General features: G+C 41.5%; 2 protein-coding genes across 5 annotated transcripts in view; one reads left to right on the top strand and one right to left on the bottom strand.

Moving 5' to 3' along the window:
• Positions 1-108: 108 nt before the first annotated feature.
• On the top strand, positions 109-13,098 carry man2a2 (mannosidase, alpha, class 2A, member 2). Of its 4 annotated transcripts, none has more exons than XM_086162671.1 (23): positions 109-367; positions 673-930; positions 1,073-1,217; positions 2,389-2,560; positions 2,776-2,903; positions 3,313-3,486; positions 3,950-4,136; positions 4,840-5,017; positions 5,334-5,536; positions 5,939-6,121; positions 6,303-6,417; positions 6,517-6,587; positions 6,671-6,836; positions 8,865-9,101; positions 9,338-9,460; positions 9,586-9,700; positions 9,977-10,110; positions 10,214-10,355; positions 10,592-10,725; positions 10,936-11,013; positions 11,847-12,041; positions 12,174-12,284; positions 12,418-13,098. In XM_086162671.1, exons 1-23 carry the CDS (start codon positions 236-238, stop codon positions 12,568-12,570), a joined length of 3,534 nt encoding a protein of 1,177 aa, XP_086018797.1. In that variant the 5' UTR covers positions 109-235; the 3' UTR covers positions 12,571-13,098. The 4 variants fall into 4 exon arrangements, with proteins under 4 accessions (XP_086018797.1, XP_086018796.1, XP_086018799.1 ...); XM_086162670.1 differs by having other exon boundaries at positions 12,171-12,284; XM_086162673.1 differs by lacking the exon at positions 10,936-11,013.
• Positions 13,099-16,067: 2,969 nt separating this feature from the next.
• furinb (furin (paired basic amino acid cleaving enzyme) b) overlaps positions 16,068-27,226 on the bottom strand; it is a 98,087-nt gene continuing 86,928 nt past the window's right edge. The window contains exons 10-16 of the mRNA XM_086163224.1: positions 25,727-25,827; positions 23,998-24,101; positions 21,713-21,830; positions 21,374-21,553; positions 21,088-21,215; positions 20,412-20,540; positions 16,068-17,741 (exon numbers count right to left, since the gene is read on the bottom strand). Coding sequence (XP_086019350.1) covers positions 17,044-17,741; positions 20,412-20,540; positions 21,088-21,215; positions 21,374-21,553; positions 21,713-21,830; positions 23,998-24,101; positions 25,727-25,827 — 1,458 coding nt within the window. The 3' untranslated portion in view covers positions 16,068-17,043. The remainder of the gene's footprint in view (positions 17,742-20,411; positions 20,541-21,087; positions 21,216-21,373; positions 21,554-21,712; positions 21,831-23,997; positions 24,102-25,726; positions 25,828-27,226) is intronic.

Below are 27,226 nucleotides of genomic sequence, written 5' to 3'. Positions count from 1 at the left end.
CTAGTGCTACCACTGCAGCAGCCCTGGGTTGCTGTGGTATCCGTTTGTTGGATGGACGCAAGGAAAATGTAGAAATGGACTTTTGGTATAGACATAGCTGAATTTTTTTATAGCACATTGTAGGTTTTGCTTTTCTTCTGAGTTTTTTTTTTTTTTTTTGGTTTATCTGGGACCAAACAAGACTGCAGTCATTTTTGAAAATAAAAATCTGGAGGAAAGACAGCTCCAGAGGAGGATGAAGCTGAGGAAACAGGTGACAGTGTGTGGAGGGGCCATATTCTGTGTGGCAGTATTCTCTCTTTATCTGATGCTGGACCGAGTTCAACATGATCCTGCGAGGAGACAGAATGGCGGCAACTTTCCACGGGTAAGAATAATATTGATTCAGCAGCTTTTTTTGTGTGAGATTGTTAAATTTGAAGCACTTGCTTTAATAAACCAGGACTTGCAGTTTATTCAAAATGAATATGAACGTTTTTCCAAGGTCCATTTGCTAATTATATTTGTCCTTGGGATTTTTTATATTCCAGAAAAGTCTATTTTGTGTAGCACAAGACTAAATTTGTTTTGGCATTCAATGGTATATGTTTAATCACATACCTAGAATTGTGTTTTGCGTGATTGCTGTATTCAAAATCCTGTATGCGACCTTGGCTTTTGTGTTTCTTCTAGAGTCAAATTTCGGTCCTACAGAACAGAATAGAGCAGCTAGAGCAGCTCCTGGAGGAAAATCACCAAATCATCAGCCACATAAAAGACTCCGTCATGGAGCTCACAGACACAGGAGCTGTGTCTCCCAGTGGCCACCTGCCCTTTAGGAGTGCCAATGGTTCTTGGGTCCTCCCTTTTGATGGCCGCCCCACTTTCCTTGCCGTCAAGTCTCAGGATTGTCAGTTTGCTCAGAGCAGTCATAGCCAAGCAGATGTACAGGTGAGTCTGCTGCCTGCTTGTGTTAAATGTTAAAATCAAAGTTGCAGAATCCTTATATGATATTGTTGCTGCATTGATTAGATAGTACCATATATTCATCAATGTCTTTAACAAGTAAAAATATGTTTTTGCTTCTGTCTAGATGTTGGATGTGTACTCCCTCCTAAAGTTTGACAACCTTGATGGTGGTGTGTGGAAACAGGGTTTTGACATAACCTATGAGGCTGATGAGTGGGACAATGAACCGTTGCAAGTGTTTGTGGTTCCCCATTCTCACAATGATCCAGGTAATCAGTGAAAAGACCAGACTTGCAGACCGATCGGTTTTTGGGACAATATGTTAGACTAAAGTTAAAAAACAAATCCATCCCAACATTCCGCATCTCCCTTTCAGGCTCTCTACAAAAAGGAGGCCTAGGCCAGAAATAGCACTGCAAAAAAAAACACACACATACTAAATACTAAAGGTTTTTGATCTATTGAGCGTTTGAAAGTACAAACGTAATTTGGGAGTTTTTTTCATATAATTTTTTAAAGACAACATGCAATGAAACAAAAGGTTGACCTGAGTTAAAGTAATGTGGATGTAGAAATTATCAAAATTAATAATGGTTTTATCTAATGGATTAATATTTAGTTATGCTAATTAGATAATGGGGATAGCCTTTATTTTGAGCGGGGCATACTTCTTGTCTCCCGTGCCACTCAGTGGTAAGAGGGATTCAAGGATTCAGTGTTTGTTGTCAGATTTACAGCAATGAAATGTGTTTCCTGTGCAGTGAAATTCTTTCTTTGCTGTCAGCAGTGAATGCCAAATTCTATAACATAAGTATTAGTAGCATTTGTAACAAGGAGACACTGCTGTTGGTATGCCTCACCACCTGAAGAAAAGTTCATAGGAAATAGGACGACAGATTATTCCATCAAACAGCTCTGGATATACAACTGTTTAGAGGGCTAGTTTATTTTACACAAAGATGCTTTTTAGTTTCCCAGAGTGTGTCTGCTGTGGATACGAGGGGGGGACGTTACACAAGTGATTGTTTTGTTTTGTTTTTTCTACCTGTGCGAGTGTTAAGCAATCCCAAGACTCTTGTGATGATTGTCCCTAATTGAGATCTATTCAATGAAGGGCAACCTTGATTTCTTTGAAATTAAGGATATTGTACACATTTTTCAGGTAGTTTTACTGTGCAGAACACTTTCAAGTGCATCAGGAGTGCTTTTTGGTCACTTAATTTGCATCGCTCCTCTGAAAGCGTTCTTAGGGGAGCAGCACTACTTGAATTATATATGAATCTTTTTTTGATCAGTTGCAGCACTTTTTTCCATAGTGCTGGAACTCTTTATTTATCCTGTTTTTATATCACACGAACAAAGAGAGTTCGGGAATGGAATGGCTGCCCGTCAACTATGGTACAGATTTTTTCTGTATTTTTTTTTTCATGTTGTTGTCAGGTTGGATCAAAACATTTGACAAGTACTTCATGGACCAAACGCAGCATATTTTGAACAACATGGTGGTAAAGCTTGCTGAAGATCCACGCAGAAAGTTCATCTGGTCTGAGATATCATTCTTCTCTAAGTGGTGGGAGACTGCAGACATACACAAGCAGGAGGCAATGCGCAAGTGAGTCACTGCTCTGCCAATCATACATTCTTTACTTTTTAATTTCTCTGCCTTAACCTTAATGTCTTGTTGTCAATGTCTTTTCTTTAGTACAGTATTAAATACAGAAAGAGTGTGTGCGCTCTATAGATAGCATCTAATCTGGTTAATGTGATTCTTGATCTTTAGGGCCAGATTAGCCTCACCTTTATTCCTTAATCCCCCTTTTCCAACAGACTGATTCTTGGAGGACAGCTAGAGATTGTGACTGGAGGCTGGGTGATGACTGATGAAGCCAATGTTCACTACTTCGCCATGATAGACCAGCTTATTGAAGGGCATCAGTGGCTCGAGAGAAATCTAGGTGTGCAATGAATTGGAAATATTCAAATAATCTGATTCCTTAATATTTTGGCAACACAATTTTACCTTGCAATACCCTGTAATGATCAAGTTATTCTCATGCTGCTTTTAGCTGGGTTATTTTACCATACACGGGCTGGAAATATATATATATTGTAGATCTATATTTGAGAGTTTTTTATTTTTAATAGGAAACTGTTGAACAAATTATTGATGTATGTAATGTTTTTTTTTCCAAAGGCAGCAGCACAACTCAGCACAGCACAGTATCTCAAACAAAAGCACTCATTGTCATATTTTGACTGAAAAAAATTGACAATTTTCTGTGCTGTCTGCTGGGCTGGTCAGACAATACAGAATGTGGTTTGTCGAAATATGATAATCATGGAATATTGGCTTCTCTGTCTAAGGTATAACTCCACACAGTGGGTGGGCAGTCGACCCATTCGGTCACAGTGCCACGATGCCCTATCTGCTGAAGAGGGCTAATCTGACCAGCATGCTCATCCAGAGGGTCCACTACTCAATCAAAAAACATTTTGCCTCCACCCGCAGCCTAGAGTTCATGTGGAGGCAGGCCTGGGGTAAGTGGACTGGAGCCAGCAGTGCCATCTGATTTTTTTTTTTTAAGCTTGTTTAGCAACCAGTCTGGCTTTTGTCACTGCTGTTGAAAGCAGGGGATATTTTGGAAAGGCAACCAGCGCCTCATAGCTTCAGGGCATCATCATCAATTTTGATTCACAGTGAAATGTGCATTTGTTGAAGATTTACTATTTTTGCCCTAACCCTAATGGGAAAAAAAGCTAGAATGTTTTAAGTAATCAAATTGTAAGTGTAAGACTCCTCTATTTCCTCGCAAAATGGTGTTACTAGCACGATTTCCTAACCCTAATGGAAAAAAAGCTAGAAGGTTTTAAGTAATCAAATTGTAAGTGTAAGACCCCACTATTTCCTCGCAAAATGTTATTACTTGCACAATTTCCTCCTTGTTATGGCTTTTGTCAGCAATTGATGTGTTCAATATTTTCATATTTACTTTGTGGACAGATGCTGGGTCAAGGACAGATATTTTCTGTCACATGATGCCATTTTACAGCTATGATGTGCCTCACACCTGCGGGCCAGACCCAAAGATCTGCTGCCAGTTTGACTTCAAGAGGCTGCCAGGTGGTCGGATTAACTGTCCATGGAAAGTGCCACCGAAGACTGTGGGCGAGGCTAACGTAGCAGAGAGGTGAGGCAGAAAAGTGGGCTCTCAGTAACTTTTCTGTCAGAAAATAGCTGTTGATTCATCAGTTGCTTTGGAGCAAATATGTTTTTATGATTTAGAATTTATTCTTAAATAATCTTTGTTACATGCTTTTATATTACTATACTCTCCGTCATCACCTGCAATGCATTGTGCTGTATTTTTTCCTGAATACTAATTTCTTAAACCTCGGATTTAAAATGGGCAAATATCAAGAAAACTGTTTGTAAATAAGGAGGACATACAAGAGCTAGTAATGTATAATAATGTAACAATAATGTAACAAAAAATGCCAGTGCTAGTGTTGGTATTAAAGAAAACATCCCAATGCAACTGTTGACTAACAGGTATATAGCACAGTTGGGCTTTAGCTTTGGATGATAACCATCTGTATCCATAAATAGAACATTGGAAAAATGTACTGATTATATTCCATATAAATGTATGTTTACATATTAAAATGTAATTTTTATACCAAAGGTTTTAAATCTGATTATATCCAAATATAAATATGATAAAAATGCATTCTCTGTCAGTTTGTGTTGGCTGCTAATCAAAACTCCCCTGCTTCCCAGAGAGGTCCAGTTCTGTCCAAGGTCCTAGTGTTTTCTTTGATGGCGGGTTATAAAAATGAAGTGGTTAGTTGCCAAGAAATTTGTCCTTCATTCCCCCCCCCGTTCTCATTAAGGGCACAGCTGCTCCTGGACCAGTACCGTAAAAAATCCAAACTTTACCGCACCAAAGTGCTTCTGGTCCCCCTGGGAGACGACTTCCGCTATGACAAGGCCCTGGAGTGGGATCAACAGTACATTAACTACCAGAAGCTGTTTGACTACATGAATTCTCACCCTGAGATGCATGTACAGGTGAGGACAAAGAAAATGTGTCAAGTGTCACAGATCCTGTTACTAAAAATGTAGTTTCAACATTCTTATCTGCAATTCTCACCCTGCGGTATACCAGCATTTTGGTTTACAACCTTTTGGGAGGTAATAAATGATGCAGTGGAATCTTAGCTTGCAGACAGAACAAAGAAACTGTTGTGAATGTTTGTCTTAGATGACATGCTGAAGATAAAAGGCACACGCATGATAATGAGATCAGCTCTTCTTTTGTTCTCTTCGGCTGTGTTTCAGTAAAGTCTTAATTTCCAGCATTGTTATCTGTCAATTTTTGCTCCAGGCTCAGTTCGGGACTCTCTCTGACTACTTCAATGCTGTCTACAAAGCACACGGAGTTGCCCCGGGATCCAGACCTGCAGATTTTCCAGTGCTGAGTGGAGATTTCTTTGCTTATGCAGATCGCGAAGACCATTACTGGACAGGCTATTTTACCTCTCGACCCTTTTACAAGAGCCTGGACCGTGTGATCGAGTCTCACCTCAGGTGGGAAAGCTACATGTGCTCTTCATATCTAACATCCACAACCTGTGCTGAAACGATGTTGATTGGCATTGCCAAAAATATGTAGCTTTGACATTCTGGGTCAAGGTGCCAGAAACACCTTGTATACAACTTAAAGGGATTTTTTAACATGCACTACGCATGATGATACATTTTAGTGTTATTTGGAACAATTAAGTTTTATTTACATGGAATTATATCTTGAAGTTGATCCTAAAGTAGTGCCTGTCCAAACTGACAAACTGTCAGTCAATAAGGGGGTTTGCATCTTGTATCTTACAGTCACAAGTAGATGTTGTGGTATGTGTGAATGTCAAATAAAGTACTACTAGGTATTCTTCTATTGCCTGGTGCTGTAATAACTAGTTTGTTCATTTATTTCAGGGGGGCAGAAATTCTATACAGCTTGGCTGTTGCAAATGCTCGACATGCAGGCATGGAGGGTCGCTACCCAGTTTCAGATTATGCTCTCTTGGTGGATGCCAGGCGATCCGTTGCCCTCTTCCAGCATCATGATGCCATCACTGGTACTGCAAAGGAGAATGTTGTCATTGACTATGGAACCAGGTGAGGCTGTGGAGCTGAAACAAGTGCTCGGCTTATGTGGATTAAGGTTCGAAAAAGATTACATTGAAGAGTTTTACCCGCCTCATCAAATCCACTTTGGGGCTGTTTATAACCTGAAACAAAATAACGAGCTGTCTTGTGACTGCTTGGTGAGCTGTCGATTTGTTTCTGTCCTCTAAAGATTACTGCGCTCACTCATTGGCCTGAAGAGAGTAATCATCAATGCAGCTCATTTCCTGGTGATGAAGAACAAAGATTTTTATCGCTTTTACCAGACAGAGCCTTTCCTGGAGACGGTAAGCAATAACATCAAGGACTCCTCAACATTTTCAGTGAGTTATGAAGAAAAATTGTTTCGGACTAATGTTGCTTTGCTGTATTTTTTGTCTTTTCAGGATGACAGACGTGCCACTCAAGACTCTTTGCCTCAGCGCACTTTAATAGAGTTGGATCCAGCAGGACCAAGGTTTTTTTACATCTCCCCGCATCTTCCTTCCCCTCCCCTCCCCTATCTTCTGCGTCTGATTGCTTTTGACCTCTTGCCAACAGGTACTTGGTCCTGTTCAACCCCATTGAGCAGGAGCGGCTATGTGTGGTGACTGTATGGGTCAACACGGTCAAGGTGAGAGTGCTGACTGAGGATGGACAGACCCTTCCTGTGCAGCTGAGTGCTCAGTGGAATTCTGCAAGTCAAATGAGTGCAGAAGTTTTTGAGGTAAGACCTCACGTACAAGGCTTTGCCCTTTTTATGACTGATCCATACTCACCCAGATGATTTTCACCACATCCTATGCATTCGCCTTGTTAATTTAGAGACGTCAAGGAACAATATTGGGTTGTCGTATTGCCTAGCTGTCTTTTTTTTCACAATGCTGGATTGAAATCTGTTAAATTTGGCCAGTCAGAAGTCAAAAACAGATAGTGGAGTTTATAAATTGAGCTCATTGAGGTTCTTTTGTCCCTTTTGCCTCGGTTACACAGCCATCTGTGTTTGATTCTGTGTGAAAAATATACTGTTCTGCTGTCCCATCCAAAATTAAAGTAATTACATTTGAATGCTTAATATACCAGAGATGACATTCATGATCTGTTTAACCACTAAATGATCTGCTTCTGTACTCTTGAGTGGACTTTATAGGTCACGTTATATCGGACAGATAAATATAAACCAGCAGTGCAACTGTTGTGCATATTAAAGTGCACTTCCACAAGAGCCCACTGTTTGTCTGTGCCCATGAAAGACAGTATAAATCTTTAATGAATGGAACAAAATTGACAAGATGAAGCTTCATCTTGTAAAGAGATGTTTAATTAAGAGTGTAAGTCCTCATCTTCAGGAAAAATATGGATCATCACTCAGCTAACCACCTGCTGTGGGGGCAACTACAGACTACAGTGACAGGTTTTCAGTGAGTGATTGATAGAAAAAGGACAGGGCAAATTTGTTGAATCAAAGTGTTTGAAATAAAACACAGGGGGTATTTTTTCTCATGACCACCCATAACAATATATGTCAGTTTGATTTATTTTGATTAATAATAGGTTACACTATGACATGTGGCTCAGATTTTATGTCTCCACCATCAAGAATTACTGATGTGTGGATCTTGTTTGTGTGTCATCCAACTGAAATCCGAGGACTATCCTAAGACAATGTCCAGTGAATGCGCTAAATGTAGGAGGATTCAAAGAGATAGTGAATGGATTTGGTGGTGGAATGCCAAGGTCATAGTAAACAGATATACATTACGAGAAATGCCCTGCATTATTTGGCTTTTGGCAATTTCTTTGTGCTCAAGCAAGAAAAAGGTGAAATTGAAGGTTAAAAATTGCTTTTAAACAATTACATTGTCTTTGATATTTAACTAAGTTGCCTATCACTATTACATCGTTAATAGAAAACATTCAAAGGGTTTTGTGTTATTTTGAAAAAATCAAAACCAAAAACTTTTTTATTGCTGTTTTTTCCATCCATCCATCCATCCATCCATCCATCCATCCATCCATCCATCCATCCATCCATCCATCCATCCATCCATCCATCCATCCATCCATCCATCCATCCAGAGTCGGGTTGCAACTTTAATGTATTTCCACATATTTCCACATTTTGGCACATACTGTATCAGGGAAAATGATGATGCCAAGAGTAAAAGAGTGGCTTTTTATTCAGGTGGTGGCAGCGGTTACTGTAGCACCCGGCCTCCTATTCTATGTTACATAGCTCCAAGACACAGATGCTCCATGAGTTTTTGGGTGCATTTGCAAAATGCTTGTTTGCCTGATACAAAACTTGGCTCAGTGTCAAAGATGAAATTAAGCAAGTGTTCGTAGTCCCTCCTTCTATTGTCTCTACAAGCCTGGGTAGATACATTCTAGGTCACAACAAAAACCTCAAGAACGAGGAAACCATTGATCACAGTGAATCGGGGGGGGGGGGATGTATTCCATTTGCATCACTTAAACTCTTTTGATTAATTTATTTTGCTCATATAGAAATTGCTCAGATAGAAAAGTAATGAATTCAAATCTTAAATATCCATTCAAGTAATATCTCATCTGAATTTAATAAATGCATATTGCTGTTTATGTGTAAATGCTTTTAAATTTTAATGAATGCTTCGCAGTCTGCATTTACCCCTCTGGATTAAAATGAAAGGCAAATGATGTCGGCGTTGTAAAAGTTCATTATTTCGTTTCTCTGTCTGCTCTAATTTAACCCCTCATTCTGTTCCGCATATAGGCAACATTCATGGTCCGTCTACCGCCGCTGGGGCTAGCAGTGTTCCATCTTTACAACTCCGCTGACTCGCCCATGACTCTCCGCTCCGATACCCTCCTCCGGCTGTCCGGAAGGGGGGTCACGGCACACGCCACAGACCCACTTCCTGTTCGCTCTCAGCAGACCGACCCTCAGACCTTCTACATCAGCAGCCAGTCTCTGACGCTGGGCTTCTCCGGCACTACAGGCCTGCTGGAGGTTATTGTTTTTATCTGATGTCGACCATGTTTAGTTTTTATCTGAAGTCAGGTTCTGCTCATCTTTCAACTTTGATCTTCATGGGAGGAAGTAAAACAAATTATATGAGCTGGAGTAGCATAAAGAAATGCTATGTTCAATCAAAACATCCTTTCATCCAGAGGGATTCTTTGCTAATTCTCTACTTCTCTCTAACTCTGCTTAACGCTCAATGTTTGTGGCTTTTTCATCTGAAGAGTGTCAAGCGGAAGGATGATCCTCAAGAAGTGAAAGTTCAGATGGAGTTCATGGTCTATGGCACCCGTCCCTCAAAAGACAAAAGTGGGGCTTACCTTTTCCTGCCTGATGGAAAAGCAAAGGTATCTGAACCCGTGTCAATGTCTTTTAACCTCTTCATGCTACATCACTCTTTCAATTTACAGCAAACAAAAACCCCATTCTGTATCGCAATGGTTTTACATCTCATCTCTGTTCCCGTTTTCAGCCGTACAACCTCAAAGAGACGCCCGTGGTGCGCGTCGTTGAGGGGCCTCTCTTCTCTGAGGTGGTGTCACACTATCAGCACTTCCAGCAGACAGTCCGCATAAACAATGTGCCAGGTAATTAAATAGTGCTGGAAACAGCTCAAATAGCATTTTGCCCAAGAATTTTGTGTTAAGTTTGAAGGCACCAGATGGTACCATTCAACAGCGGCCAATATGTTTAGTAAAATGACAATTCAGGAGTCATAATTCAATAAGATCCTTTTTTTTGTCAGCTTATAGCAAAAAATTGGCATCAGTATAATGAACAGACTGTTAGTTAGTGGCGTATAATTCCTAGTTCTTAACAGCTTTCGTTTCCCTTCCCGTGCGGATGATGGTTTTTATTTTCAGGGGTAGATGGCTTGTCTATAGACATCACTACCATGGTGGACATAAGAGACCAGACCAATAAGGAGCTGGCCATGCGGCTGGTCACTGACATCCAGAGTGGAGACGTTTTCTACACAGACCTCAATGGCTTCCAGGTGGGGCTGGGTAACATTGATGTACTGTTTATGGAATATTCGGACATGATGCAGTAATTTTTTGCTTGTTAAGCACCATTTGTTTTCTTTACCCTTTCCGTAGATGCAGCCCCGTCGCCACCACCTGAAGCTGCCCCTGCAGGCCAACTTCTACCCTATGCCAAGCCAGGCGTACATCCAGGACAGCCATCACCGCCTCACGCTGCACACTGCCCAGGCTTTGGGTGTCAGCAGCCTGGAGAGCGGTCTGTGTCTTATTACTATATTTTTAGCTTTGCCTCGCTCATCTTAACGTGATCAGTCAGATTTTAGTTTATCATCAATGCTTTTTGTTTGTTTACTGACTCAAGTGTTTTACTTCATAGATTATCAATCTATGAAGTGAAGGCTGTTTATATAAAGTATAGATCTCTTGTGACTTATCTGGACAAAGGACAAAGCTGATATTCCTCCTCCTCCTCTCATCTCTTTGCTGCCTCAGGCCAGCTTGAGGTGATTCTGGACCGGCGACTGATGCAAGATGACAATCGTGGTCTGGGTCAGGGCCTGAAGGATAATAAGAGGATAGCCAACCGCTTCCGGCTGCTGATAGAGAGGAGATCCACTGGCAACAAGGTGAGATGATCCCTCTCTGTGTGACTGCGAGGTGCCGTGGATGCCGTGTCACTGAGCTCTTAAACAGTGTTTTTGTTTCTCATTCTGCTTTTCATTAACACGTCTCCATCTTCCTTCCAGTGATCATTATCACCCCATCTGTCTTTTCCTGATCCTCCTCTCACTCTAATTTTGTTTTGCCTCTCTTTTTCTCCACACCATTACTTTCAGCCTGATGGTATCTTTGCCAAACTCTCCTCTTTGTTTAATGCGTTCTTCTCCAAAATTTTGAGTGACGGATTTCAAAAGGTAACGTTACCTTGGCAAAAGTGGGGATGCTTATTAGCTGCATTATAGTCTGAACTATAGGTCCAGTTCCAATCCCTGTATTTTTTTTTTTTTGGTTTCTTTCCTTCCAACTCATTACTCCTTTTAGCTGTAGCCAAATCACTCCAGTATTGAGTATCAGATAAAGCGCTGGGTGAAAGCGCTGAGTGATACGGAGGAAAGAGGGTGAATTTTATGAAAGTCTGATATAGATCATTGATTCCACTCTTACATATCTTGTATATTTTGATGTATTGTTATTATTATTTATTAACTCCTATTTTCAAGTAATATATACATACCGTATATATTTTTTCTCTGCTGTTTTCTGATTCTGTCCTTGTACTTGTCTTCATTTGTCGAACAGTTTCAGACCATTTTTCTCACAGACTTTTAATCAGACCGCCGTCTGCTTCTCAATGTAGACGGTATCATTAGGCATTGCAATTGCATAATACAATATCCCAGATGATATTTAATCATATACATCCTATTTCTTGGACAGCGCCAAAATGGTATTATTTATAAAGTGCAACAGGAATTGGATCCAATGAATCATTTCTGTTAATCACATCTACTAAAATGGAGTTGAGATTTTGAATGAAGTTGTAATTTTGTTTGATTATTGATATCATTTGAGGATTCTAAACCTTTCGACATTTTAGTGCTATGACTGCAGCAAAAAAGGGTTAGTGATGTGTGTTTGTGGATTAGAGATATACCTTAGCTCCCTGTCTGAAAAAATTGCAGTTTCAGTCTTGAATGCTACCATGTAAAATGTATCCCTGTCTTCTTCTGACCTGGTCCACCCTCAGATGATGGACAGTGGGACAACAAGCTTCCCTTCCATCCTCAGTCACATGACCAATGCCATCCTGAACCATGAGGTATTAGCACTACCGATTTTGCCGAAAAGGCGTGGAACCCCTCCCCTTCAAACCTTTGCTCCCCTCAAGTCCATCCTACCGTGTGACTTCCACTTGCTCAACTTACGCAGCATCCAGAGCCAGGTGGGAGTGACACCTTTATGTCGAAAAAAAGCTTTTTCTCTGATTGCTTTTAAGGTTGACGTGTTATGTGCTCTTTGGGGGGATTCTGTCTGTGTGTGTGCGTGTGTGTGTGTGTGTGTGTGCGAGCAGCAGGACCCTCACTCTCCTTCACCATACACGGCCTTAATTCTGCACCGGCTCGGACTGGACTGTGGTTTAGAAGCTCAAAACCTGGGCTTCAACTGCACTACCACACAAGGACAGGTCAGAGGACACATAAAACACAAGATTCAAACACACACACAATGTGTGTGTGTGTTTGAAAGTGTGTTTATCTTCTTTATGTAAGCACTAATGCCGGCTTGTCATCATCCTCTCCACCCTCCCCTGTCTGCAGTTAAATGTATCTGGACTCTTCAAGAACCTGGATCTGCAGCTGCTCCAGCCCATTTCTCTGACTCTGATGTACTCTGGCATGCCCCTAGCCAACGACTCCACCATCAGCCTGGATCCCATGGAGATCTCCACCTTTAAGCTCAAACTGCACTAGGAGCCGCCGTGACTAGAGGAACGATGCTCGCCCTTGAGGCTCCACAGACCAAGAACAAGGCCCAGACAGGCTGAGCAGCGGTAGCGAGGGATCAGAGCCTCTGTTTTGTTAAACGCACACGCAGAACCACGAAGCTCGGAAAAACGCAGCACCGGCTGTAACATGACTAATTGCACAGCAGGGGGCAGGCTATGGTTGTTACTAAGGACGCCTCAGAGAGTGGTGAACCCAAGTGAACTCACTGCTGGAATCACACACAGGGGCAATGGTGTTGTTCTTGAACGGACAATGAAATCTCAGTTGGTTCTGCTTTGTAAGAACATTTTCTATCTTCGACTCCTCTAGAACTGAACTACTGAATGTAAATATCCCAATGAAATGGGGCCTGGGACTTGTGCCACATCAGAGTGCAATTTTACAATGCTTTATTTGTTTAGTTTTTTTTTAAGTTTCATTTTTTACGTGGTCTTGTAAGTGGGCACAGTGATTTTTCTATTTGTACCTCTCAATTTACCTTCTTCCCACCCCCGACAGGCTCGAATGCAGCACCAAGAATGTGTGTCTCTTTCTTTAGAAGTGCTTGTACTGGGCCTCTGAGTTGAGGCCCAAAACGTCGGTCATCATGTCCTGATAATGTGATCATTAATCATTATCAGATGTCTGTTTATCTTGTTCACTGTCGCTTGTAGATACCCCCAAAAGGTTACACAGCCCCCCCCCCCACCCCCCGCTCTTCACAAATGAAAAAAATGGGCTCGGAGAGGGGAAAAAAAGAAATTAGTTGCATTTAAAAGCCCTTGTCAGTCATTCCTGTGCTTGTACTTTTCTGCTGAGAAGCCAGCTGTGTTTAGCGTCTAAACACAGTCTAAACATTCAGTCTAAACTTTAGACTGAATGCAGTAGAAGACTAGAAAAAGACAATACCTCATCAATATCACATGGTAGATTTCTGTCGCTGTGCATCTGAAAAGTATGTTGACAAGAAAACTAGAGATGTTTTTTTTTTGTTTCTGTTTCCATCAAGATGGTGGTTTACACTTTCAGGGACACTTCATAGTATTGTTATATAGTCCTGTCAGTGAGTGTGGATGGCTTATTTGCAGTAAGAGATGATTCACCATCGTCAAAGTCCATTTAAAGCAACAGTAGCCATGGAAAATAGTGAGATTTAAATGGCTGCTTATTCCATATTATTTGAATTCTGAATGGAAGGTTACTTGGTGTTATCTCAGTTGATGATGAAACATACCCATCAGAAGGCCCAAGGTGACACTTTGATAGGGTTTCACGTAATAAGTAATAAAAATTAGAACTAGATAGAAAAACAAGATTCACAATCACTGACGAGTCAAAGCATTCACTGATCATTCTGTCATATAACAAAATTTAACCCGCAGTACTGATACTTTGAACTGAAAAATCACAGCTGGCAAGCAGTATTTCAAGGATGGAACGTCATATTATGTAAAGTAGTGGTGGAACATTGCTTCTGGAAATAGATGCGAATGTAGGATTGTTCTGAAGCTTTTCAAAAATATGATCACTGCTGAAGAAATTTCAGTCGTCTTCATTTCATTGCTGTTGGAAAAACAAACATTTCTAAAAATGTCACTGCAAAACCCCAACAACAGTCTGGGTGGAGAGACACCTCAGTGTAAAATGTAGCAGAGCTGAGGGATAATATATGTATCGTTTGGAGAATCTGGGTAAGCTTGGTCCGGAAACACAAATGGCCTCCGGGTTTTCCTTTATCACTGTCCCGAGGCCATCTTTCACCCTTTTGTGTCCTCATGGAGGCCAAACATATCCCTTCTCATCCACCTGCGTCACACTGCCTCACTTGGTCCCTCCTTTCGGCTGCTCAGTCAGTCTTTTTCCTGCAGACCTACTGCATGGCTCTAGCCTGACGTCCAACTGTCATACTTCTCAGACATTCTGTGAGTGCAGAGCCCCAGCAGCTGCACTTAGACACATTATTGTAAGAGCTAACTTCACTCTTGAGTTGCACTTTGTTTATTCCCGACCCATCCAATTTTCTGTACTTGCTGCCTCTGTGTACGACTGTTGTCTCTGTGTAAATGTCCTTTATTTTTCCTCTTTAAAATGTGATTTGTTGTAGCGCTGTTCATTTTTTTTTGTTCCAGAGGTAATATATGGTGGCAAGGTTTCCCCGTATGTGATTCACTGTGGACTAAAGATGCAAAAGAAGTTGGGAAGTGAATAAAGATCCAAAACTCAAAATGACCATGTTCTGCTTGTAGTATCTGTCTGAGGTGAGCAACGTTTAATCAGCCTGGAATGTGGAATTTTTATTTTTCCGAGGGGGGGTCCAACCCACAGTTACGGGGGCTGTAGCGTTTCTGACATTGACATCAGCCCTTTTACGGTGTCCTGTACATCACCTGTCAGTGCCTTGCTTTCACTCACAAGGCCTCATGAGGAGATGACACATTAGCGGCATTGTTAACAGCAGTGGCTTTTTACCTTTGTTTACGCCTTTGTAAGGGTAACTGACAGCACTGAGAGGCTGCGCAACATAAAAAGAAATGTTTTTCCTCCCGCTACATGAAAACTGATCAGAGATGCAGAGAAGAAAGTGAATGTATCCGGGGCGCTGCGTGAAGCCTTGGAGCGATCACAATGGACACACTGGAGACTGAATTTCACTCTGGGCTCTTCTAGTGCCAAGTGTGTTACTCAACCAGTCTCTTCTCCCGAAGGTTGAGCTCTTTCCAGCACAGTGGGATCAGCAGATACACCTGCTGGAATAAGAAGAATAGATCTGTGACATCAAATGCATCTAAATGTGAAAATCTGTTAAGTGATTTGTTGACGCAATTTTAATCAATGTTTCTTCTTGCCAAAACCTACTTAGTATGCAGCATCATATAGAAAACTAATTGAACAGCTCAGGCACATGCAAAATGAAAACTTGGACCTCACAGGTCCAAGGTCCTGTGATTAGACCTCACAGACATTCAATGCAGGGCAAATTTATGTTTTTTTTTTTTTTTTTTTTTTAAACTCCATTAGTCACACATAGTCCTTTGACACATACAGCATTTATAATGCGAAACATGATGTGTCCGAGGGTCTTTAAATTGTGCAGTGAGTTTTCCCAGCAGATCTAATTATGAGCCACAGAATGAATGTATCTGAACCTATGAACCCAGTTACCTACCAGTGTAAACACTGCTGGAGGAAAGCAGCTAATGAACAAAGATACTACAGACAGGCATTGTTTTCCCACATGCACACAAACAATTTTCTGCAATATTAACTTACACTTCTGGGTCGCTGCAATAAAGCTTAAAAGAAGCTTTCGTTTCTTGATCATCAAGGGCATAGTGAGAGGGGAAGAGAGAATGCAGGCCCTCCACGCCCGAAGGTGAAGAAGTATAGCCATGAAGAAGAGATGTACCATCTGTTTGTCTGAATTTAAGACATGGAAAACAATGCCTTCAAATCTGTCAGGAGTCACACAAACAGCCGATGGATGCAAGAGGCAGAGTAATTTTTATTCCAGTGTGGAACCGTTCTCCACAGCATTAACATCCATTGTCAGTTAAATAAAAAAAAGATAGAAAAAAAAACATAGAAAATGCCGTATAAGTTCTTTTTTTTTAACTCTGTTATTCATTAGTGAGTCCACATTGTTCAAGGCAGGAAGTGAAGCATGTTTGTGATGTCTAATGCTCACAATAAATAGGGTTGGAGCTTCACCGTAATGAAGACATTCTAAGAGAGAAGCCTCAAAATCAATACATGCTCTATCGGGCAAAATGAAGCGAAAAAAAAAAAAAAAAAATTTTTCCCTTTTTTTTTTCACTTGCGGCAACCACATAGAAAATCATGTAAAGGTCAGCAAAGTTGTGTTTGGTGGCCTTTCGGAAAAAAAGGAATCATTAAAAACTGCCAGTAAACCGGAAATTGATATAATTTCGTGACAGATCACATTTATTTTTCAACGCTGTGATGAATTTCCTAATTAAAATATACTTTTTTTTTTTATTGGAAAGCCTGCAAGACATTCTAACATCCACCATTGTTAATTCAGAATGTCAAGTGTCTTATAATTAATGTGACCTTTAACATATCGGTCATCTGCCTGAAAACACAGAACAATTCAAATGTGCCTGAAAAATGACTGTCATGTGTTTGGTTTGCAGAAAATTCATGTATATCTGACAATGTTATACTTCTTATTAATCCCACAAATCAGCGGTAAAGGAAATTAGATAATTGGTGCTATAAGTTAAATTGATTTATATCTTATTTTGTTATCAAAAGGATCTGGAACCGAGGGACTGATCACAAAACCTTAACTAATGTAATTAAATACATGGAAAATCACATCAGATGTGGACGGGGTAGTGAGAGGACAGTAAGGCCTGTTTTTTTATTTTTTCATTTATTAAGAGTCCAAATTTCCAGGTGAGCTCTGGAATGTTGTGGTGTCAGATGCCACAGCAACTAGATGGAGCTCTGTGTTTTGATAAAAGCTGTCCTCTCGCAGTGACTCTCCACCTCCTCGCTGTCTGATTCAGACTCGTAGGTGATCATGTCCTCATCCCCCCACACAGTGGGGATCCCCTTGTAACAAATGCGTGCATTCCTCTCCTGCCCGTGGCCTAAGCTGAAACCAAAACCGAGCTGCGTCCTCCTGGTCTCTGAACTCACGAAGGGCAGTTTGGTCCTCCAGCCCAAAGTGGCCCCACCTGAGCGCATCTGCAACAAAAGAAAAACCCCGACAAAAGAAGCCAGGATGAAGGCACAGCTGAGCACGGCCACAATGGCGGGTAACGGAGTGGATGGAGAGGCGCCGAGCCCTGGAGGTCCACCATCCTCCCCGCTTTTTGCTTCCACTCCGGGGTTCTTCTCCCCTGCTTCAGCTCCGCTCCCCACAGCAAGGGGGGATTTGCGTTGGACCTGGTTCTGGCGCAGGCACGAGGTGTGGACCAGATGACTGTGAGGCGGGCAGGATAGGCAGTCGGTGGGCCCGGTGCCCGAGCAGGTGAGGCAGGCGGAGTGGCAGGTCAGGCAGGCTTCGATGGAAGACAGGTCCACCCAGTTCTCCAGCGAGAGGTTGAGGAGCTGTGGCCCTGAGGTAAAGCCTGGAGGACACATCTTTACACATCCCTGGAGAAAGAGGGAGAAGCCGGGGCTGCACTCTGTCTCAGGAGAGAAAAAGACCAAAGGGCCAAAGGGTCAGGTGCAAATACAACTTATTATTTGATAAATGTAATTTAGGACGACAATATATTTTTCCAAATCAAGTATTCATTTAAAATAATAAAAAAAAATTTGTGTCACTCCTGTGACAAAGGAATTTCCCCTATAGCGAACAATAAAGTTTATCTTGTCTAATCTTTTACTTTTAAAATCAATTTTTCGATGTATTTACTTTCTTATGTATTACCCTTAAATTATTTCTTAGACTTGTACAATAATTTCCCCGAATGACACCATCGAACGAACACACTGAGGGATTTCGGGGGAACAGAGCCACATTCTTTGCTGTGAGGGAAACCATAACAAAGGAAAAATAAAACATTTGGAGAATTTCTTGTCCTACATTAAACCTTTGAAATTGTACTTAGTGTCTACTGTAGTTGCGGAAAGGTTTACCAAGCAAAGTTTTGCAATCGCACTCGAAGAAGTTGGTATTTTGAATAATAAATAAAGTTACTTGTTGTGATCAATTATTTAGGGGTCTGACATGAATCCAAATACACCATATTTATAAAAACACCTGAAATACCTTTGCAAGTTAAGGGTAAAAAAAAAGGTTTCAATGATTTTATAAATTACCAGAGGGAAATTATAATTCAAGAAGGATGAGAATTCATGAAACACGCCAGGTGATCAAAATGTCCACGTTTGAGAGTCGAACTTTGGAAAGTCTCTGTGATTTTCTTTTTCTAATAAATGTGGTTAAGTCGATGCTGCTCCAATCCGGATCAAAACGGGCCGGCAGTAATAAGCCTTGGTTTTCAGCAGCTTCCCTTTTGTTCTCAGTGCGTTCACTGAGTGGCATACAGTTCTACGTTATAAGGCGATGTGTATTTCAGTGCATTGGTGAGATTTTGACAATATGAATCAATTCATTTATAGGGAAACAGGAAATTGGGACAAATGGGAATTATACACCGTCAGTTTTGACATTTGTCAGGGAAACTCTCCCAAATCCATGCTATTTCAGTTTCAAAGAAAAAAAAACATTGAAATTTGTGAGGATGGACCCATCAACTGATTTTCTGTCAACTGGCAAATACATAATTAATTATTGATGTCTCGTGGGATTTGATATTAGTTTTTTTTCCTATTGGTAAGTGTTTTAACTGACAGGCGGATAGCAGTCTCCAAAACCTTAAACGCTTTCTACTTTAAACTCATTTTGCTATTCAAAATGGCTCTTTTTAAATGGACTGAAAACCGTTCCCTGCACCAGACAGAATAATCTAACAAAGTCACATGTTTGGCATTTCAAAACACAACCAAAATGACACCTCAATAACTAATTGCTAAGCCTCAAGAGACCACAGGGAACCCCCCTTTTTTATAACAACAGATATTTTGCAAATAATTTACAGTGCGAAGGTGACAATATGTTGAACTGATTTTTTTGGTGAAAAATAAATAAATTAAAAAAAAATCAACAGCATGTGTACCTACCTGTACATATAGATAGATAAATTCTCTTCATGTGAAAAATCTGAAAAATTATCTCAAATTTGAATTTTAGTAAAATGACAAAGCATGCTAAAGATAGAGTGCTTTTCAACATGCTCAGCACTGTGTGTTGGTTTGACAAAAATCTGGTGATATGACTAAAATGTGTGCCAATTGGTTGCAAAAGTTTAAGTTTGATAGCACAATATATTGTTTTGGTTGCAGTGCTTCATTTTGCAGGATATACAAGGTATCGGTAATTTGCAGTTTGGGTGTACTATATAGGGAATTTTGTTAAGTGTTAATAGCTTTTACCAGATAGTAAATCATAAAAAAAACAGCAAAACAGAATTAAACAACACAAAACCAAAACTTCATTTTCATCCATCTTCTCCCGATTATCCAGAGTCAGGTCACGGGGACAGTGAGGCCCAGACCTCCCTCTCCCCCGCCACATGGTCCAGCTCCTCTGGGGGGAACCCTGAGGCATTCCCAGGCCAGCCTGGAGACACAGCCTATCCAGCCCGTCCTGGGTCTTCCCCGCAGTCTCCTCCCAGATGGACATGCCTGGAATGCCTTCCCCAGGAGGTGTCCAGGAGGCATCCTGACCAGATACCTGAGCCACCTCATCTGACTCCTCTCCATCCTGAGGAGCGGCGGATCTACTCCGAGCTCCTCCTAGATGACCGAACTTCTCACCCTATCTCTAAGGCCGAGTCTGGCCACCGTACGGAGGAAACTCATTTCGGCCACTTGTATCGGCAATCTTGTTCTTTCGGTCACTACACACAGCTCGTGACCATAGGTGAGGTTGTGAGAGTAGATCGACCGGTAAATTGAGAACTCCGCCTTTTGGCTCAGCTCCCTCTTCACCACGACAGACCCATACAGAGTCCGCGTTGCTGCAGATGGCGCACGGATTCGCCTGTTGATGTTCCGCTCTCCCACTCCATCCATCCCGCACTCGTGAACAAGTATTCCACCCATTTCCTGTTGAGTTTTGGAGGTGCTCATCCTCATCCTGGCCGCTTCACACTCGTTTGTAAACTGTTCCAGCGAGAGCTGGAGATCATGGTCTGATGAAGCCAACAGAACCACATCATCTGCAAAAAGCAGACTCGATCCTTGGCCAAGTCCAAGTTACAGCCTATTTTGTAAAACACTCTCACCGATGCAGATCTGCTGTGCGTCGAAGGTCTTGCAGCTGTTGTTGGATGGCCGGGGGAAGTCAGAGGATGAGGGGCTCATGACAGCAGGCCCTGTCCCCCAAAGGATGAGGGTAAACTGACTCAACACACCTGCAGGAGGGGCAGAGATGAGCCGGTAAGAAACAACACTTCTGTGAGAGAACAGTGTGAACTCGCTGAGGAGACAACAAGGAGGATCTATGGGGGTGGAAGGAAAAACAGGGACGTGATTGACTTACTACGACACCGGAAGACCAATGCTTTTTGGCTTTATCCCCGCAGTGCACAAAACACATTCTCACAGATTTGATGAGTTAAATATTACACGTATTAAAGAAAAAACCTTTGGGAAAAAAAAGCAAACCCATAGTTGGGTAAAAACTTATTTAAAAGGTTGGCAGCAACTTTTCTTATAAAGAAATTATTCTGTGCCTGGCAGCTGAAGTGTTTCTAATCCATATGCGGTTCTGAGCCACCGTCCTGACGGTACCACTAACTGTATTGTTAAAAAGGGAGTGAGGCAGGGGTGGGGGGGGGCGGCTATTTGAGAAGCATGGAAATATGCTAAAAGACTTGATTTGATGAGGGGACAGTGCTGATTACTCCCGCCGAGGGATGTGTTATATGGTGAGATCTTAATGACAAAGAGCAGTGTTACCATAGTCACGTCCATTAGGCTTCACGTTCTCAATTTCAAGGGTCCATTCCCCTTGAGGATCTTCATCCCACGAGTGGGTGGTCATAAAGGCCCAGTCGTTGAATCCCTCGGAGGAGAAGTCATTTGGCCTGAATACATATAAGCATTAGGATGCAGAACATGGATTTCAGAGAGACAACAAAAACTTGTTTGCATGGCATACTCATGCAAATTGTGGTGGTGTGTGTGTGTGTGTGAAAAAGGATTTGGTTGATTTGCGGCCATAGCTGTGTCTTTTGATCCATACCTGGGAAACAGCAGAGTGGAACGTGTACCGAGCGGACTTATGAGATGAATGGCCAGCTTCCCTCTCTGGTTGTGAAGGAGAGTGAGACGAGCCTGAACGTGTTCCAGGGAGCTCACGTATTCTGGTCTTCCCCAGCAGGCATCCAAGCTCCTGCTGAACACCAGCTTATTCCCAATGTCTCTGTGGATTTGACAAGTGGAAGGGAGAATGGTTTCAGAAAAAGCTGCACAAACACGGCACTGGGCTACAAATTCACACAACTCTCACAGCACTGAGGCGGTATCAATCAGGGTGATCGAGATGATGGAACATCGAGTACTTCTGAGTACACACACGCACCTTGGCTCAATGAGCATGGTTTGAACACACTGATGCTGCGGTGCCACTCTAGTCCAGTTCTGTGCTAAAGCCACCATGGCACCAGCATCCAGGAGCCCATAACCGTATGAATGACTCACTGCCGGAAAGAGGATGATGAGAGGACAGAAGGATGGTGAGGAAGATAGCCATGATGTGACACAGCAATCATCTCTCTATAAACTTTGTATTTTTAATGATTAATGATTAAAAAGCATACACACTGTAGAAGGAGACATATCCATCAGATGATCATATTATAATATATTATAATATCATATAATATAATACAATATAATATAATATAATTTGATTTTTACCCTTTCAGCTGTCCCCTCTTGGGGGCGTCAGAGGGAATCATCTGCCTCCACCGCAGATTTGACTGACATGTCTAGTGTGGCATACGTTCTATGTATCATAGTATCATAATATCATAATATGTGGCTTAAAGCTATTATACAGGTACATAAGAACGTCATGAAAAAGTAGAGAGAATATTTTTGACCCTCATTTCAGTAAGTGAGAACCATATATTATACAGATTCATTACACATAAAATTGAAATATCTCAAGCCTTTATTTCTTGAAATGTTGATGATTACGGCTTACAGATAATGAAATGGAAAATTCAGTGTTCAGAAAATTAAAATACTGTGAAAGTTGAATATTGGAAATGCATGGTTTAACACCCTCAACAGCTAATTAACTCAAAAGACCGGCAAAGGTTTCCTGAGCCTTTTACTGCTCTCTCAGTCTGGATCAGTAGGCTACATAATGATTGGGAAGACTGCTGGTATGACAGATGTCCAGACGACAGTCACTGACATCCTCCACAAGGAAGATAAGCCTTAAAAGGTTATAACTAAAGAAGCCGGTTATTCACAGAGTGTTGTACCCAAGAATTTTCATAGAAAGTTGAGTGGAGGGTAAAAGTGTGGTAGGTAAAGATGCCCCAGCAACAGGGATAAACTCAGCCTTTAGAGGATTGTCAAACAAAATCCATTCAAGAATTTGGGGGAGCTTCATGAGGAGTGGACTGAGGCTGGAGTCAGTGCATCAAGAACCGCTACGCACAGACGAATCCTTTACAAATGTCGCATCCCTCGTGTAAGGTCACTCCAGAACCGGCGGCAATGGCCGAGGCATCTTCGTGGCTGTGGCGAAAAAGAACTGAACAGTTACTCAGTGGTCCAAAGTCCTGTTTTCATATAAAAGTAAGTTTTGAATGTCATTTGGAAATCAAGGTTAGAGTGTCTGGAGGAAGAGTAGAGAGCCACAGAGTCCACATGTCTTCAATTCCAGTGTGAAGTTTCCACAGGCAGTGACGATTTGGGCTGCCGTGTCATGTGTTGTAGTTGGTCCACTGTGTTTTCTGAAGTCCAAAGTCAACATAGCCATCTACCAGGAAGTTTTAAAACACTTCATGCTTCCCTCTGGTGACTATCTTTATGGAGATACAGATTTCATTTTCCAGGAGGACTTGGCACCTGCCCACACTGCCAAAGGTACCGAGAGCTGGTTCAATGATGTGTTGCAACTGTGCTTGATTGACCACTAAACTCACCTGACCCGAACCTCATTAGAGAATCTATGGGGAATTGCAGAGAGAAAGATGAGAGACATCAAAATTTCAAGAAATAAAGGCTTGAAATATTTCCATTATAAATGGGTTTCACTTACTGATATCTTCCTCTTTGCCTTTCGGTCACTTCAATCAGGGTTGCCATAGAAAATCAACCTTCCCCATCTAACCCTTTCCTCTGTATCCTCTTCTCTCACATCAACTAACTTCATGTACTGTTTCACTCAATCCATAAATCTTTTCGGTTTTACCCTAAACCTCCAACTCCAACTTCTTTATCTCCACTCCCTATAACCTCACCATTCCACTTGGGTCCCTTTCATTTACACACACGGATTCTCAAAGATAAGCTAATATGGTCGATGTCTTTCCTATCATTCAGATTTAATATATTTCTTGTTATTTAATTTGATAAAATAGAATGTATAGCTATGATTTCTCATTAATTCTGATATATTCTAACACATTCTTCCAACATCTACGGTCAAAACTACAATACCATTTGAAACGGCACTTCTCAGAAAAAATGTGTAGATGTGTTAAACACATATACACAAAGACACACACACGTACATATTCATGTATATATATATACATTTCCCAAATCTGAAGAAACAAATACTGAGCAGTGAGCCCAGATCAATTTGATCCAGTGCTCTGACGATTGTAAACTGATTGTCTCTACCTCTGCGTCCCGCTCCATTGCTCCTCCAGTCAGGAGCACTGAGATGTTGAGGCTGCGATGTTCGAACCACCAAATGCTGCATGTCTCTCCAGGTCAGGTTCATACTGCATGGCACAGTGGGAGAAAGGGAGGGCTGTTCGCTGTCTGTGATTTTGCAGCAGATGCTATTATTTTGTCTACCTGGCACAGGTTATGAAAACTGTATTACCCTGACCTCACCTGTATAACACCCCAGCAGGGGATATTTGAGGAGCAATTGGATACAGGAACAATTGGTCACACTGAAAATAACCCACAGCTGAGCTTTTAGATTGAGAACAGCTACATGTGGCCTTGTATCTTATATTTGGAAATATGACACTGCTGTATAAAAGAAGCCTTGACTCATAAGAGTCATTCATGACTAAGGTATCAGTTCACATTACGGTTTTGATCCTGGTATTAAATTGCACACTATTGAAAATCCACCGAACTCAGTGAAACAGAGGATACAATCTAATGACGAGACATCTTCCCTCGTTTATTGTGTGATGCTGTCCAGAATTTGAGGTCTGAGATAATGGGATTGAAAAAAAAAAAAAGGTTTGTGATAAGGCACGGCAGACAAATATTGTGAGAGGAGAGACTTTTGAGTCACCGATGTCCTGGTAAAGATAATCAAACTGTGAATCACACTGAGCGTGCCTGCCCAGCACACAGAAATAGAATTGCACTGCGGTGCATCACCTCTGTCACTCCACATCAGCATTCACATCTCACATCTCACATCATCTTGCGTGTTATTAATGGACATGATCCCTGATCTACTCAATGTCACCTCAATGAAAGGGCGAGAAAAAAACAAGACAAGCCAAAAAGCCAAAACACTATTATGCCTATTAAACGACTCCATCACTAGGAATTCATGCGGCTTTTCTGTGATAAACTAGCTGTCATCGCTGCAGCCTGTGTGTGTATGGGATTGTGGGGGTGGGCGGGGCTGCCTCCAACCAACGATTCTAGTTTGGTGTTGAAAGTGAGAGATAGTCTACATGGTGTAAACTGTCAGCTGCTGCCCTCTTCTCTTAATGTCAGGGGTGAAAGCGGGAAATAAACTCGATTTATAGCTGCACTAAAACTGGCGTGTGAGGTACTACCAGATACAGCTTGACACCTGTCAGCCTATTCTGAACTGTGAGGTGAGTTATTATTTTAATAGAATTAATAAAATTTATATATGCACATGATGACAGCCAAGATACAGAAATACATAAGGGTCGGGAGAGAGATATTCGGATTGACACCTCAAGTCCGCCTTGAGTAGTAATTAGAAACATTCTTTCATTTCAAATCTTTACTTCCAGCCCTGTAGGTATCCCAAGGTCTCTGGGGACTGAGAAGGCTGATTTGTCTTGCTAATTAACTGATTATCAAAAGCTCGTACCGCAGAAAAGAGAATCTCAATGCTGGCATTTAGGCCGCTGTGACTATGGGAACGGGCTTCCCACACGCAACTACACACATAGAAGTGTGCGCACGCATGCGCACACGCATACACAAACACACAGACACAGACACACAGACACACACACACCTGCACGCACACACATACACACCTGGACGCACACACACACACATATCACACCTGCACACCCACACACTTCCCTGTGTGCTGCATATCAAATAAAGTATGAAATCAATTTTTAAGAAGTATGTATTGGCCACGAGAGGGTGTGTCAGTCATGCTTACTTGGCTTCCAGTGCCAAAGCGATGATCCCAGCAGCCAGTGGCGCTGAAGCTGAAGTCCCTGTGTGAGAGTCGGTGCACTTCTGCCTCAGGTCTGTGGTCACCTTGGAGACAGGAAGTGAAGAGAGATGTTCAGAGGGTGAGATATTGTTAATACTGAATGAAACACTGCATTTCACTTCAGCAGAGGGAAGGCCACAGTGAAAAGTTGAGTGTTGTAGATATGATGTAGGTGGAAGTGCTTCTTGCTAGAGAGGGTAAAGTGGAGGAGGACAAAAGTGCTCGGCAGACTTGGTGTCGTGTTTGTGGATATGTGGTACAAAAGGTCAGAGCCAGGACAATGAAAGTCAGCCAAGTCTTCCAGGGCCAGGACGGGTGGCAGTGAGATGAAGTATGTTTCCTCTGCCATCTGATTATGCCGAAGCCAAAAAGCTAATGAGGCCTGTCTGGTTCATCGTGGGGTAGCATCGGAAAGAACAGCAAGGAAAAGGAGATCTGTGTTAAGGGAAGAGAGTCCAGGTTTTTTTTTAAAAAAAGGGACAGCTGGCAAAATTTATAAGGAGGGTTCACTAATCAAGACGCCATATGTCAGAAAGACATAAAATTTCCGAAAAAACTCAAATAAGGTGGAGATTAAATGTCAAATGTAATTGTTCATCTCAAACAACAAAAATGGAATTTCAATGCAAAAAATAAAGTGCAAAAGTGAAGATACCATGTGAGCCTGATGTTGACATATTTAGGAGGTGTTATATATTTTAGTTGCAAAACTTAAACAACAGAACATTATTTTTTCTGTATCCTCGGTCCGACGGTTGCTATCAGATGGCTGAACAATGTAAATTTCTCAATAATATATGATAAATTTCACTGCCATTTTACCATGCATTTTGCATGCCTCTGAACTTTAGTCATACCCCAAATAGATACTACATAAATTAGAAAACCTTCGAATTGTAAATCAGGTATTTATGATTTAAATATGTTAAATATTGTATTTTTCACATTCTGTGAAGACACCCAGGCCACATTTGAAGCCTTGAAGCTGAAAAATTGTGCAAATATTGATTAACATGACATTTGAATGCGTCTCAAGAACCCAGTCGTTTGATAGAATACACAATTGGAATTATAATTACATATATTCCGATCTGACATGTTTATGTCAGCAATTACTTGGCAGATTCTTTCAGGGAGTATCCACTACAATGCATTAATATGCCTTATACATGAAAGGGCATCAATCGTTGACTAACATGTGTCTGACCTTTTTGTTTTCAGGTGGTGTTTGGTTCGACACCATCTGTACCATTGCCCACCAAAAGGACTGAGAAAACTATGTTGACATACTGCATTTATAACTTATCTTTCTGGGTACATTTTGTTTGGTTTTATTCACCCTCATAACCTGACAAGATTCAGGCTATGCTGAAGATTATGTTTAGTCTACATCTGTGACCTTGTGGAAGGGATAGGAATACTTGGATTATGAGTTATTTGTTC

Source organism: Fistularia commersonii, chromosome 17 (assembly GCF_037954325.1).
Source record: "Fistularia commersonii isolate RoL2024-O1a breed Wild chromosome 17, RoL_Fcom_v1.0, whole genome shotgun sequence".
Lineage (NCBI taxonomy): Eukaryota > Metazoa > Chordata > Actinopteri > Syngnathiformes > Fistulariidae > Fistularia > Fistularia commersonii.
The sequence above is the reverse complement of the archived record's forward strand: the minus strand, read 5'-3'. Positions and strand labels throughout refer to the sequence as shown.